This window comes from Delphinapterus leucas, unplaced genomic scaffold, assembly GCF_059928025.1.
Source record: "Delphinapterus leucas isolate spDelLeu-1000000601 "Yukka" unplaced genomic scaffold, BTC_Dleu_Yukka2 spDelLeu_asBTCV2_sq25, whole genome shotgun sequence".
NCBI lineage: Eukaryota > Metazoa > Chordata > Mammalia > Artiodactyla > Monodontidae > Delphinapterus > Delphinapterus leucas.
The window spans coordinates 17,994,037-18,009,286 of NW_028322234.1; the positions used below are offsets into that span (position 1 = coordinate 17,994,037).

The following is a 15,250-nucleotide window of genomic DNA, read 5'->3' on the forward strand; positions in this document are numbered from 1 at the left end:
GTTTCTCAGACTCAGCACCACTGATATCTTGGGCTGGATCTCTCTCTGTGTGGGGCCATCCTGGGCACTGTGGGTGTTGAGCAGCATCCCCGGTCCCCACCCATCAAATGCCGGGGGCAGCCCCAGTCGCGGTAACCCAAAATGTCTCCAGACATCACCATGTGTCACCACTGGGGGCAAAATTGCTCCCAGTTAGGAACCACTGATGTCATCAAATGGACATATCTGTGTTTCAATAAAACTTTATTTATAAAAACAAGGTGTGAAGCCAGCCAACCCTGGACTAGACATTTACCTTTAAGATGAGGTCAGGACTTCCCTGGTAGTGCAGTGGTTAAGAATCTGCCTGCCAATGCAGGGGACATGGGCGCCACAACTACTGAGCCTGCTCTCTAGAGCCCACGAGCCACAACTAGTGAGCCCCCGCGCCACAACTACTGAACCCCAAGCGCCTAGAGCCCATGCTCCACAACAAGAGAAGCCACTGCAGTGAGAAGCCCACTCACCGCAGCTAGAGAAAGCCCGTGTGCAGCAACAAAGACCCAACGCAGCCAAAAATAAATAATAAATAAATAATAATAAAGATCAAGTTGAGATCTGACCAAAACAAACGATAGATGAGGTCAGTACACCCTGGGGCTGTGTTGCCAACCACAATGCATTTAGAAAACGGTCTGATTGTGTTCTGTCAACTGGGCACACCTGGGAAACCAAAACCCAATGCAGGTGACTATTCCACAAGCCGTATTCGTTCAACAAATATCTGAGTGTCTTGTGAGTCTTTTGTGATGAGGATTTTCCAGGGGGATGGATGGATGTGGAATCTCAGGGAAGAGCTGGCTGCAGAGAGGATACTCCCTGAATGTGACAGAGGGCGGTCTGTAGCTGGGGGTGGAAGAGGTCAAGAGGGCTTCCTGAAGGAGGAGACATCACCCAGACCAAGAGTGGAGGGGCTGCTTCAGACACCCCATGAGCAGAGATGGAGGGGTGGATGGTGGGGCCTGGAGGGGGGAGGTCTGCCAGACAACCCCCACTTCACCCCAGTCTCACCATGAGAGAAACACGAGACAGACCCCCAAAGAGGGACATTCCGCAAAATATCAAGACTACCCAGGGCATCACAAAGTCTGAGAAACCATCATAGCCCAGAGAGGTCACAAGGACATGTGATGACTGTCACATGGGATCCTGGATGGGGTCCTGGGACAGAAGAGGAAATTAGGGGGAAACTGAGGAAATCTGAATACACTGTGGACTTTGGTTAGTAATAGTGTATCAATATTGGTTCGTTAAGGGACTTCCCTGGTAGTCCAGTGGTTAAGACTCCAACTTCTACTGCAGGGGGGCACGGGTTCGATCTCTGGTCAGGGAACTAAGATCCTGCATGCCGTGCAGCCAAAAAAAGAAAAAAAAATTGGTTAATTAATTGTGACACATGTACCAGACTTTATATTAGGGACGCTGGGTGTGAGTTATGTGGGATCTCTGTGCAATTGTCTCAGTCACCTCAAGCTGCCAGAACAAATATCATAGACGGAGCAGCTTAAACAACAGACATTTTTTCTCTCCCACTTTTGGAGGCTGGAGGTCCAAGATCCAGGTGTCGGCGGTGTTGGTTTCTGGTGGGAGCTCCCTTCCTGGCTGGCAGACGGCTGCTTCCGGAAGGAGCACAGCCTTCTATTATTTAGACCTCTGACCTCCAGAACCGTAAGATAATAAATCTGCGTTCCTTTAAGCCACTGGTTTGTCGTCATTTGTTATAGCAAGTGCAGGAAACTCATACATGCTCTTCCCAGCAAGGGCCCCATGGGGATCCCGCGTGTGCCAGCCCAGCCAGCAATCATGTTGAATCCGTTTTTATGTTTTGCGTCGAGCCCCCGACGCCTAGGGCGCTATTGATGGCTGTCACGTCTGCACAAGGAAGACCCTTGCTTAGGGAAAGAGAAACGCCCCCAGCTCTGACCTCCTTTTTCTGTCTCTTTTCTGCTGGCTTCCAGGTTGCCGTCCCCACGTCTGGGAGCCATGGAGCCCACCGCCGGTGACTTACAGCTGGTGCCCAGGGCAACCAAGGACATCCAGCCTACAGACGCCGCATGCTGCCGGGCAGCCCTCTCGGCCATGGTGGCCACCAGCATCGTCATGGTCACCCTGGGAGTCCTTGTGGGTGAGTGGCCACAGACTTGCACGGGTCCGCACGGCAGGCAGCTTGCACTAAGATGCCTGGGAGTGGCTCAAAAGTGTCCCAGAGCAAAGGGCTGAGCATGCGGTACACAGAGGCCACCCAACAGCAAGGCAATGGGACCGGGTTCTGAGTGTGGCTGCACTTAGTCCTGGGCTAGGCGGTGGGTGCCTGTGTGTCGAGGCAATACCTGCAAATTTCAGGTTTCCCACCAGTGGGATTCTTTATTTTTTTTAATACCATGTGTTTGATTTTGTTTTTTTAAATATTTATTTATTTTTTATTTGGTTGCGCTGGGTCTTAGTTGCTTAATGAAGATTCACAACCAGGGTGAAATGGAGACCAGTAGGGAAATGAACTTTTTAAAAACCCTTGAGAGGGGCTTGCCTGATGGCACAGTGGTTAAGAATCCGCCTGCCAATGCAGGGGACACGGGTTCGAGCCCTGGCCCAGGAAGATCCCACATGCCACGGAGCAACTAAGCCCGTGCGCCACAACTACTGAGCCCACGCACCACAACTATTGAAGCCCACCTGCCTAGAGCCCTTGCTCTGCAACAAGAGAAGCCACCGCAATGAGAAGCGCACACACTACAAAAAAGAGTAGCCCCTGCTTGCCGCAACTAGAGAAAGCCCGCGCACAGCAACGAAGACCCAACGCAACCAAAAATAAAAATAATAAATAAATAAATTTATAAAAATAAAAACCTTGGGCTTCCCTGGTGGCGCAGTGGTTGAGAGTCCACCTGCCGATGCAGGGGACACGGGTTCGTGCCCCGGTCTGGGAAGATCCCACATGCTGCGGAGCAGCTGGGCCCGGGAGCCGTGGCCACTGAGCCTGCGCGTCCAGAGCCTGTGCTCCACAACAGGAGAGGCCACAACAGTGAGAGGCCCACGTACCGCAAAAAAATATATATATATATATATATTTAAGATATATATAATATATTTAAATATATATGTATTTGTGAATATCTGGAATAACTCAGAGCCTGGCACGGCTGACAGAGGCCCTCTAGTGGCTGTGGGGTGAAGTGCATGAAAATTGGGCTCTGTTGGTGGATGGGGGGTGGCCGTGTGTTCGTGTGTCCGTGTGTCCTCACGCTAGGGAGAGACAGGGGACAGTTGCACACCTCCAGTCTAGAAGCACAGCTACATTTTGGGATAACAGGTAGATAAAATCTCCAGCAGGACCTCTGAAACTGAGGAAGGCTCTAAGAAGCACTTAAAATTTAAAAACAATTTTTAAATTACAATTCAAATTTGTCCCCTTCCCAGACAGCTCAAAAGTTTATTTGGAAGTATAAAATTTTACACGGGCCCTTGCTGGGCTGTTTCTCCAGTTGCCTGGGAGCCCATGGTTATTTCAGAGGGAAAGTGTGAGGCTTATTTGGGGTCCAGAACATAAGCACATGGTTCTACACAGCAGGGTTCTTGTTTTCTTTCTTTTTAGTTCCTTGCATGAGAAAACACACCAATTTTAGAATTACTTTAGACTCTTCTATCTATTGAATAAACAAATATCTAAATATCGAGCTGGTTGAATATTCATTCAAATAAATAGAGCTGGGAGCCAGCTTTCACAGTGTAGGTGGCTGCTACTTCTATTTCTTAATTTAAAAAAAATTTTTTTTTTTTTTTTCTGGCCATACCACATGGATTGTGGGATCTTAGTTCCCCGACCAGGGATTGGACCCAGGCCCCAGCAGGGAAAGCGCTGAGTCCTAAACACTAGACCACCAGGGAACTCCCTACTTCTAGTCTTTTAATTTTGTAATTATGATCAGTTTTGACTGACGGACCCATTTGCCAGTCTCACGTATTTTCGACAGTTAGAAACACATGTCTTCATGTATCATGTAGGGTTGTATTCTTTACAACATTGTATTACTGTTCTTCTTTGCTGTTGTGTACTTTGGACAACCGTTGGAAACTATTATTCAGAGGGTGGTGTCATGGGCCGGGGTTCGAGGGTCCTGGCACCCCTGGCTGTGCCCCTGGGGTATTTGGTGCCCCTTCCCAGGGAGGAGGTGGGAATTGTCCCAGAGTCGAGGGAAGGTCTTCCTTCTGAGGCCATTTCAGCCATTTTTGGCTAGGATCCAGTCCTCCTCTTAGGGAAACCTGGAGATGCCTGGGGCTTTGGGTACCTGGGGGCCTTTGGGTGGGTGATGGGTGAGAGCTGATAAGGGAGCACTGTTAATAATCACTCAACCCCCGGGAAGTCAGCCCACCCCCCGTTTGTTGGGGGTGACCGCCCCAGGGTGATGGGGGGGCCTCAGAGGCCGGCTTGGCTGAGCCCTGCCCCTGCAGGTGGGCGCTCTCACGGGGCCCTGGTCTTGTCCGCAGCCTCCCTCTCTACACAGGGTGTCAATGTGGAGCACACAGCCGAGCTGCGAGGGATCCGGTTTGCCCCCAGCTTGCAGCAGGAGACCTCAGACTATTACCGCACGCTGACGCCCACTCTGGAAACGCTGGTGAGGGTTCTGGGAGCCAGGGGGGCCAAGTGGGAGGCCAGGGGCTCTGACTGAGGCAGCAGAACAATGGGAGGCCCAGGCAGCCTCTGAGGTAGGGAGGGGGCCCCATGGGGTGAACAGGGCAGGGGCTGATGCATTCCAGAATGCAGGGGAGGGTAGCATTTGATGGGAACTGACTGCTGCAGGATCCGTAGGCCACGTTGAAAGGTTGTAAACTGCATTTCGGTAGAGAAATCAGAACCCTCCAACGTGGCGGTAGGAATATGAAAAGGGGCAGCCACTTTGGAAAACAGTCTGGAGTTACTATCTGACCCAGCAATTCTGCTCCTGGGTGTCTGCCCCAGAAAAACAAAACCGTGAGTCCACACAGAAACTTGTACACGAATGTTCATGGCAGCATGATTCATAACAGCCCCAAAGTGAAAGCAACCCAAATGTCCATCAACAGATGATGGATAAACAACTGTGGTCCCTCCACACACGGGAGCATCACTCAGTCATGAAAAGGGGTGAAGCCCTGACACTTGCTACAGTGTGTATGGACCTTGAGAACATGATGCTCAGTGAGAGAAGCCAGACACAGAAGGACACACAGGGTGTGATTCCATTGATGGGGAACGTCCAGAACAGGCAGATCCACAGACACAGAGAGTGGGTTCCTCGTTGTCAGGGGCTGGGGAGAGGATGGGGGTGAATGCTGATGGGAATGGGGCTTCTTTTGGGGTCATGAGAATGTTTTAAAATTGTGATGAGGTTGTACAACTCTGTGAATATACTAAAACCCATCTAATTGCACACTTGTAAAAGGTGAGTTTTTATGGTAGGTGACTTTTAAAACATTGTTTAACATTTTATCCTAAGGGAAGGAGAAAGGTGACTAGGTAAGGATTCATTTTAAATATGTGATAAGATGTGAGAGAAGCAGGGGGACAGTTAGGAGTCACCATCATCTAGACCAGGAGTCAGCAAACTTTCCCCGTAATAGGGCCAGATGGTCAATATTTTTGGCTTTTGGGGGCCAGAGAGTTTGTCTTGACTGCTGGGCCTTGTGTTGTAGCCTGAAAGCCGCCATAGATGACATGGATGAGTGGGCGTGGCCGTGTGCCAATAAACCTTTATTTATGGACACTGAAATTTGCATTTCATACCATTTTCATGCACCGTGAAATATTTTTCTTTTGTTTTTTTTACATTTAAAAATGTAAAAACCATTCTTGTCCGTGATCTGTGCAAAAACAGGCAGTGATTCTAATTCAGCACATGGGCCGTATTGCTAATCTCAATCCCGTATCTTAAAGCAGCATGGTCCAGTAGAAATGTAACAGAAGCCCCATGTGTAATTTAACATTTTCAGGTAGCCACTTTTTAAAAAAAAAAGTAAAAAGAATCAGGTAAGATTATTTTTAATAATACATTTTATTTAACCCAGAATATCCAAAATGTTATCATTTCAACATGTCATCAACCTATATAAAGCAGGTATTAATGAGCTATTTTACATTCTTTCCTTTGTATTGAGGCTTCCAAACCTGGTGTGTCGTTTTTTTTTTTAAGTTTATTTATTTTTTGGCTGCGTTGTATCTTTGTTGCTGCAAGCGGGCTTTCTCTAGTTGCGGTGTGTGGGCTTCTCATTGCGGTAGCTTCTCATTGCAGAGCACCGGTTCTAGGCGCGCAGGCTTCAGTAGCTGTTGAACCCGTGTCCCCTGCATTGGCAGGTGGATTCTTAACCACTGCGTCACCAGGGAAGTCCCCCAAACCTGGTGTGTCTTTTACACTCACATCTCAGGGTGGATACTGAGCTTCCACTCGGAAAACTCCATCCCTACTTAGAATTTGTAACGTTTACAGACCCAAAATGCTCCAAATATACTTAAGAATTTTCCAGTGACTGAATCAAGCATCCGTTTTGAAATTGAAGCGTGAATTAATTAAAATTGAACAAAATGTGAAAATCAGCCACATTTCAAATGCTCAGTTTCTACATATGGCCGGCGGCTGCCATATGGGGCGAGGCAGGTGTAGAACATTTTGGAAATTTGTAGAATGTTCTACAGGACAGTGCAGGTCTGAGTGTGGGCCATGGGGATGTGGACTCAGAGGGTGCGGTTCAGAGAAGCAAATTGGATTAAGGGTGTTTTAGATGAGCGAATGAACGGGCATGACCGTGCATCACGTGTGTTTAGGGAGCGAGGATGGTGACCATAGGATTTAGCACCTGAGCAGGACATTCTGCCAGGGGACAGGGACGCTGTCAGTGACTACATTGGGAGAGCAGATGAACGGGGTTACATGGTCACCCTACGTGTGGGTGACGTGAGCTGCCGAGGGGAGAGATGTGGGCCCTCCGGTGCCCAAACCGAGACAATCCTAGGAGACGCGGACAGTGGTCACCCTAACAGCACATGAAGGACGAGGACCTTCCTGATAGCACCTGCTTGCACAAAGTGGGCTCAGCCACAGAATTTTTTTTTAATGTAAAATTCACATAAAACATAAAATTATCCTTTTCTTTATTATTATTTTTTTCTTTTGGCCATGCTGTGTAGCTTGTGGGATCTTAGTTTCTCAACCTGGGATTGAACCCGGGCCCCCGGCAGTGAAAGCGCCGAGTCCTGACCACTGGACAGCCAGGGAATTCCCTGAAATTATCCACTTTTAAAGTGACTGATTCAGTGGCATTTAGTACATTCACAAAGCTGTGCAGCCATCACTTCTAGTTCCAGAACCTTCCATCACCCAAAAAGGAAACCCCACCCCCATCAGCAGTCACCCCCTCCCCCTCTCCTGCAGCCCCTGACAACCAGGAACCCACGCTCTGTGTCTACGGATCTGCCTGTTCTGGACGTTTCCCATCAATGGAATCACACTCTGTGTGTCCTTCTGTGTCTGGCTTCTCTCACTGAGCATCGTGTTCGCAGGGTCCGTCCACGCTGTAGCGAGTGTCAGGGCTTCACCTCTTTTCATGGCTGAGTGATGCTCTCGTGTGTGGAGGGACCACGTGGGGTTTCTCCATCATCTGTTGGCGGAGCTATATTTTCATAGGCACGACTTCGAGATGCCTGTCCTGTCTCTTAGTTCTGTGAGTTGGCCGCACACATGGAGTTGAAGAGGAGATGCTTTTCCACCCCCTTCCCAGCTCTCCCCCGAGGGAGTCTCCGCAGAGTCTCACATTTGCCACGGTTGTTTCTGTTGTAGTTTGTCAGCAGCTTTCGGGAGACAGAGTTGGAGGCCAGCTGTGTGGGCTGCACAGTGCTCAGTTACTGGTGAGTTGGGGCCTCCTTGGAGGTGGAGGAAGCTTGGTGGTTGCCTGAGAGACTGCAGAAGATTCCAGCCAAGAGGCGCCCTCCCTCTCAAGGGCCAGTGTCCTCCCCGCAGGGAGGGCAACGCCAGCATCCTGGTGCGTTTTCGGCTGCACTTTATGCAGCCGGCCCTGTGGACACCGAGCCTGGGCCTGGAGGAGGAGCTGCTGCAGCGGGGACTCCGAGAGAGGCTGCAGGGCCGCGGCATCCCCCTGGCCCCCTATGGCACCATCGTGTCCGCCCAGCTCACAGGCGAGTGGCCCCAGAGACAGGGTGACGTTGGGAGGGGCTGGAGGGACATGCTGGGGAAGGGGAGCCAAGTGAAAGTCGCATTAAACTCGAGGTTTTCCATAATCGCCCCTCTTGGTGACAAGGAAACATATACCCATTGCTTTACCCTCTATGGTCTAGACCAGGGGGCGGCAACCTATAAATATTTTCATCTTTGCCACCCATTGGGTCTCTGTCCAGATGGCTCAACTCAGCTATTATAGCACAAAAGCAGCAAAGGCACTATATAAACAAACGGACACCACTGTGTATCAATAAAACTTTATTTACAAAAACAAGTGGTGGGCCGGATTTGGCTCCTGGCCCCTGGTATAGAAATAAGGGTAGATGTTATGCTCTAAAATTCTAAGATTGCTGTGCGTTGTGATTTGAGAGCCAGGCATGAGGTCAGACTGCTCAGATTTTAAAATGGTAGCCTTGCCCTTGCCCTGCAGGACATTTACATTCCCCTCTCCACCACTCCCGACACACTCAGTGAGTCTCAGTAACCTCGCCAGCACTAAGAGAGCTTTCTGCGGGGATGGAAACGTTTTGGGTCGGTGCCATCCACTCTGGCAGCCACCTGCCCCACGCAGCTGTTGAGCTCTTATCGTGAGGAATGGAATATTTCATCTGATTTCATCTTTGCTGATTTAAGTCAGAATTTAAGTGGATCCCAGGTGGACCGCGGAGACCACTGCTTTGCAATACGATGTTGTCAGAGAACCTCAATGCTTGCTAAATGAGCTTATATCTCTTCTCCGTTTTGCTGCAGGAAGCCAGAAGGAGCTGCTGACAGAAAGAGACTTAAAATCAGGTATGTTTTGTTGAATGGATAAAGAAGATGTGGTATATATGTGTACAATGGGATACTACTCAGCCATAAAAAAGGATGAAATAATGCCATTTAAAGCAACATGGGTGGACCTAGAGATTATTATACTAAATGAAGTAAGTCAGAGAAAGACAAGTATCACTTATATGTGAAATCTAAAATATGACACAAATGAACCTATCTACAAAACATAAACAGATTCACAGACATAGAGAATAGACTTGTGGTTGCCAAGGGGGAGGGGGGTGGGGGAGGGAAGGATTGGGAGTTTGGGATTAGCAGATGCAAATTATTACATATAGGATGGATAAACAACAAGGTCCTAATATATAGCACAGGGAACTATATTCAATATCCTGTGATAAACCATACTGGAAAAGAACATGAAAAAGAATGTATATCTGTGTGAGCAGACAATTTAAAAGTGAGGCATTTTGAATTATTCAGAGCCAAGCATGATTAAGAGAAGGCATTATTGTTTTTGTTTTGTTTTTAAGTGATGGAAAGTTGTTATTAAAAGAAAAGACAAAAAACAGTTTGGGGGGAAAAAAAAGAAAAAAGAGTAGGTATCACCTGGAATCTCATTGCTTTTACTATTTTGGTGACTTTCCTCCCAGACGGCTCATGACACATCTACAGATACATTTATTTAGCTTTACATCAATGGTCCCCAACTAGGGGTGATCCTGCCCCCCCAGGGGACACAGGGTGATGTCTGGGGACATCTGTGGTTGTCACGATGGGGGGTGTTCTTGGCATTCAGTGAGTTGGGCCGGGGTGCTCCTCAACATCCCACAGTGCCCAGGACAGCCCCCCCCAGAGAATGGCCCCCAAATGTGAACTTACACTTCAGTGGCAAATTTTATGTTATGTGTACTTTATTACAATTTTAAAAATTAATTTCACCTATTTCTTTAAAAAAAATTTATTTATTTGGTTGCACCAGGTCTTAGTTGCAGCAGGCGGGCTTGTTAGTTGTGGCTTGCTGGTTTCTTAGTTGTGGCACGTGGGCTCCTTAATTGCGGCTCACTGGCTCCTTAGTTGTGGCTTGTGAACTCTTAGTTGTGGCATGCATGTGGGACCTAGTTCCCTGACTGGGGATTTAACCCAGGCCCCCTGCACTGGGAGCTCAGAGTCTTATCCACTGAGCCACCAGGGAAGTCCCCCTATTTCTTACTTTTTAAAAACATGACGGGACTTCCCTGGTGGTGCAGTGGTGAAGAATCCGCCTGCCAATGCAGGGGACACAGGTTCGATCCCTGGTCCGGGAAGATCCCACGTGCTGCGGAGCAACTAAGCCCGTGTGCCACAACTACTGAGCCTGCACTGTAGAGCCCATGAGCCACAACTACTGAGCCCGGGTGCCGCAACTACTGAAGCCCACGTGCCTAGAGCCCGTGCTCCGCAACAAGAGAAGCCACCACAATGAGAAGCACACGCACCACAACAAAGATTAGCGCCCGCTCGCCGTAACTAGAGAAAGCCCGCACGCAGCGAGGAAGACCTAACGCAGCCAAAAAATAAATTAATTAAAATAAATTAATAAATAAATAAAACGTGGCTGATAGAAATGTAAAAAGTACATACACGGCACACATACGCTTAGGTTGCGTAGCCCTGGCCCCGGTGCTGACTAGCATTCTCATGTGTCACATCTCTGTACTAATTCTGAGAAAATTATTTCAGAAACATTCAGAGAAAAGGAAGCAGAGAAGAGATGCCTTCCATGCTCTAGAGTTTCCGCGTGGAGGGCAGGCGGGAGAGATGGAGTGAGGTCAGGAACGCGGTTCTTGTCTGCCCTCAGGTCACTGTCCAGGGAATGCCTTTTCCTGCGGGAACAGCCAGTGTGTGACGAAGGTGAACCCGGAGTGTGATGACACGGCGGACTGCTCTGATGGCTCCGATGAGGCCCACTGTGGTCAGTCTGCCTGTCTGGCCTGTTTTCTGGGCTATGTCCCCTTTCCAGGTTCAAGTGCTGGCTCTCTGGCCCACTGTGCCCATCACACACAGACACGTGGTCCCGGCATTCACTGGAGCGGGGCAGAGAAAGGGAGTGGGCACCTGTGATATGACAGGAAACCTGAGGGGCAAGCAGAGAAGGGAGACCTTGAGGTGTGTGGAGTGGAGAGCCTCGGGAGAGAAGGAGAAAAAAGGTCGAACCGTGGGAAGCCTTGAATGCCAGGAACTGGGGGTCTGTCCTCTAGGTAGTGGGGAGTCACCAAAAGGATTTGAGCAAGGGAAAATTACAATTGAAATGCTGTAAGAGTAGTCAACATTTTTCTAGCAATGCTAGCCCATGCAGTAAGGTGAGAACAGTGGTTTAAATGTTGGAAAGGAAGAAGGAAAACTATCATAATTTGAATTTGATTCTCTAAATGAATCAATAAATTAACTGAAAGGATATCAGAAAAATAAGACAGTTCAACAATAAGGGGAAGATAAGATAAATACACATAAAGGAAGCTCTTGTTTTGCTTTATACAATTAATAACAGGTTAGAAGATATAATGGAAAAGATCATAGTCTTGATTAATAGCAACACAAAATAAAATAAACTTGTGTCCTGTATATAATAATAATTATCTAGAATTACAAACCATTGCTGAAGGACATAAAAGCAGACTAAATAAACAGAGAGACACGGCATCCTATGAAAAGATGGACATATAAAGATTTTGAAACTTGCAAAATACATGGTGAGGGAGACATTCATAGCGTCTGGTACCTGGCTGTGGAGGATGATATAGAGGTTGACTGAAATTGGCAGGTGTGGTCGGGGGATCCCCAAGACTCCTTCAGATTCAGTGATTCACGAGAAGGAGTCACAGAACTCAGTAAAGCTGTTATATGCGTAGTTATGGCTTATTACAGTGAAAGGATACAGATGAAAGTCAGCAAAGCAAAAGGTGCAAAGTCCAGGAGAGACCGAGCTCAAGCAAGCTTCCAGTTATCCTCTCCCAGTGGCGTCATGTGGACAGCGCTTAACTCATTCTCCCAGCACCATATGTGACAACACACTCCAAGTACTTCCAACCAGGGGAGCTCACCCAAGGCTTGGTGTCCAGGGTTTGTGTTGGGGGTTGGTCACATAGGTACGTAGCATCCATATAGCTAACTTTAGGATATGATTGTCCTAGAGCTGCTGAATCACAGGACCTCAGGCTGAGTGGATTAAACAACAGAAATGTATTCTCTCCCAGCTCTGGAGGCTAGAAGTCCGAGATCAAGGTGTCCGCAGGGTCGGTTCCTTCTGAGGCCGTGAGGGAGGATCTGTTCCATGTGGTCTCCCGGCTTCTGGTGGTTTGCTGGCATCTTTGGCATTCTTTGAATGCGGGGGCCATGGGGACAACAGACTGCAGACAGACGTGCCAGGAACGTGGCCACACTCCTGCCTTCTTGGGGGTCCTGGATAGTGATCTCTGTCTTGCAGACTGTGGATTGCAGCCTGGCTGGAGGACAGCCGGCAGGATTGTGGGCGGTGTGGAGGCATCCCCGGGGGAGTTCCCTTGGCAAGTCAGCCTCCGAGAAAACAACGAACACTTCTGTGGGGCCGCCGTCATTGGCGCCAGGTGGCTCGTGTCTGCTGCCCACTGCTTCAATGAGTGAGTGCACGTCCCTGAGGGCTCAGAGCCCACCCCACCCCTGTATCCCACCTACCTTCCACTCTGGGAATGCCACCTTTCCTGGGTGTCTTCAGAGCCCCTTGGAACTTATTTCCTTCCTTCCTTCCTTCCTTCCTTCCTTCCTTCCTTCCTTCCTTCCTTCCTTCCTTCCTCCCTCCCTCCCTCCCTCCCTCCCTCCCTCCCTCCCTCCCTCCCTCCCTTCCTCCCTTTCCCTCCCTCCCTCCTTCCTTCCCTCTCCTTTTTAAAAGATATTTATTTATTTATTTGGCTGTGTCGGGTCTTAGTTGCGGCACGTGGGAACTTTTGTTGCGGAGCGCGGGCTCTTCGTTGCGGCGTGCGGGCTCTCTAGATGTGGCGCGTGGGTTTAGTTGCCCCGTGGCATGTGGGATCTTAGTTCCCTGACCAGGGATTGAACCCGTGTCCCCTGCATTGGAAGGCAGATTCTTAACCACTGGACCACCAGGGAAGTCCCTCCCTCTCTTTTCTTTTTGTTAAACCTGAATGCATTAATTTTTTTAAATTGTGGCAAAATATATATAACATAAATTTACCATTTTTAAGTGCACAGCTCGTTGGCATTAGGCACACTCACATTGTTGGGCAACCATCCCCAACATCATCTCCAGAACTTTCTCATCCTCCCAAACTGAAGCTCTGTCCCCATGAAACCCTGACTCCCCAGCCCCTCCCCCAGCCCCTGGCCCCACCATCTACTTCCTGTCTCTGTGGATCTGACTCCCCCAGGGACCTCCTGTGAGTCGAATCAGACAGTACTTGTCCTTTTGTGACTGAAATTTCACTTAACCTGTTTTCAAGGTTCATCTACGTTGTAGTGTGTGTCACTGCTTCTTTCCCTTTCATGGCCAAATAATATTCCAGTGTGTGGATGGAAGTGTGTTTATTCTTTCATCCATCGACGGACACTTGGGTTGTGTCCACCTTTTGGCTGTTGTGAATAATGCTGCTGTGAACATGGGTGTGCAAGTATCTGAGTCACTACTTTCAATTGCTTTGGGTATAAACTCAGAGGTGGAACTGCTGGGTCATATGGTGATTCTGTGTTTACCCTTTTGAGGAAACACCATCCCGTTTTCCACAGCAGCTGCCCCATTTTCCATTCCCACCAGCACTGCACAAGGGTTCCAATTTCTCCACATCCTTGAGAAGTTCCTTTGACATTTATTGTAAAGCTGGTTTGGTGGTGCTGAGTTCTTTTAGCTTTTGCTTGTCTGTAAAGCTTTTGATCTCTCCATCAAATCTGAATGAGATGGGGCTTCCCTGGTGGCGCAGTGGTTGAGAGTCCGCCTGCCGATGCGGGGGCACACGGGTTCGTGCCCCGGTCCGGGAAGATCCCACATGCCGCGGAGTGGCTGGGCCTGTAAGCCATGGCCGCTGAGCCTGCGCGTCTGGAGCCTGTGCTCCGCAACGGGAGAGGCCACAACAGTGAGAGGCCCGCGTACCGCAAAAAAAAAAAAAATCTGAATGAGAGCCTTGCTGGGTAGAGTATTCTTGGTTGTAGGCTTTTCCCTTTCATCACTTTAAATACATCCTGCCACTCCCTTCTGGCCTGCAGAGTTTTTGCTGAAAAATCATCTGATAACTGTATGGGGATTCCCTTGTATGTTATTTGTTGCTTCTCCCTTGCTGCTTTTAATATTCTCTCTCTAATTTTTGTCTTTTTGATTATGATGTGTCTTGGTTTGTTACTATTTGGGTTAATCCCGTATGGGACCCTCTGTGCTTCCTGGACTTGGCTGGCTGTTTCCTTTCCCAAGTTAGGGAGGTCTTCAGCTGTTATCTCTTCAAATATTTTCTCAGGCCCTTTCTCTCTGTCTTCTCCTTCTGGGACCCCTATAATGTGAATATTAGCATGAGTGATGTTGTCCTAGTGTCTGTTAAACTGTCCTCATTCCTTTTCATTCTTTTTTTCTTTTTTCTTTTGGGGGCAGTGATTTCCACTACTCTGTCTTCCAGCTCACCGATCTGTTCTTCTGCCTCGTTTAGTCTCCTTTTGATTCCTTCTACTGTATGTTTCATTTCAGTTGTTGTATTCTTCATCTCTGTTTGGTTGTTCTTTATATTTTCTCTTTGTTTAAAATGTCTCACTTCTTACTCCGTGCATCTGCTCCTCTCCTGAGTTCTATGATCATCTTTACGGTCACTACCCTGAACTCTCTCTCAGGTAGGTTGCCTATCTCTCCCTCACTTAGTTCTTCTTCTGGGGGTTTATCTTGTTCCTTTGTCTGGAACACGTTCCTCTGTCACCTCATTTTGTCTGAGTTGCTGTTTGTATTTTCATGTGTATGGTAGGTTCGTTATGTCTCTCAACCTTGGAGAAGTGGCCTCTGGAGGACACGTCCTATGCATCCCCGCAGTGCACTCCCCGCTCATCACCCAAGCTACATGCTCTAGGGGTTGGCTGCGTGGGTCCTTCTGTTGTCGCAGGCTGACTATGTGGGTGGTCTGCTAGGCTTGGTTGGCTGCCAGGCCCCGTCTTATGTGGATGCTGCTGGCTGCGGTTTAGCGGGGCTTGGTCACGAGGTAGCGGGTTGTGGGATCCTAGGGAGCCTG

At 48.7% G+C, this 15,250-nt stretch overlaps 1 protein-coding gene across 1 annotated transcript in view; it reads left to right on the forward strand.

The window, feature by feature from the left end:
* Nucleotides 1–1,958: 1,958 nt before the first annotated feature.
* Nucleotides 1,959–15,250, forward strand: part of TMPRSS9 (transmembrane serine protease 9) — a 29,616-nt gene continuing 16,324 nt past the window's right edge. Inside the window, exons 1-7 of the mRNA XM_089905765.1 lie at nt 1,959–2,164; nt 4,525–4,652; nt 7,848–7,915; nt 8,028–8,207; nt 9,001–9,038; nt 10,861–10,974; nt 12,487–12,658. Coding sequence (XP_089761891.1) covers nt 2,023–2,164; nt 4,525–4,652; nt 7,848–7,915; nt 8,028–8,207; nt 9,001–9,038; nt 10,861–10,974; nt 12,487–12,658 — 842 coding nt within the window. The 5' untranslated portion in view covers nt 1,959–2,022. The remainder of the gene's footprint in view (nt 2,165–4,524; nt 4,653–7,847; nt 7,916–8,027; nt 8,208–9,000; nt 9,039–10,860; nt 10,975–12,486; nt 12,659–15,250) is intronic.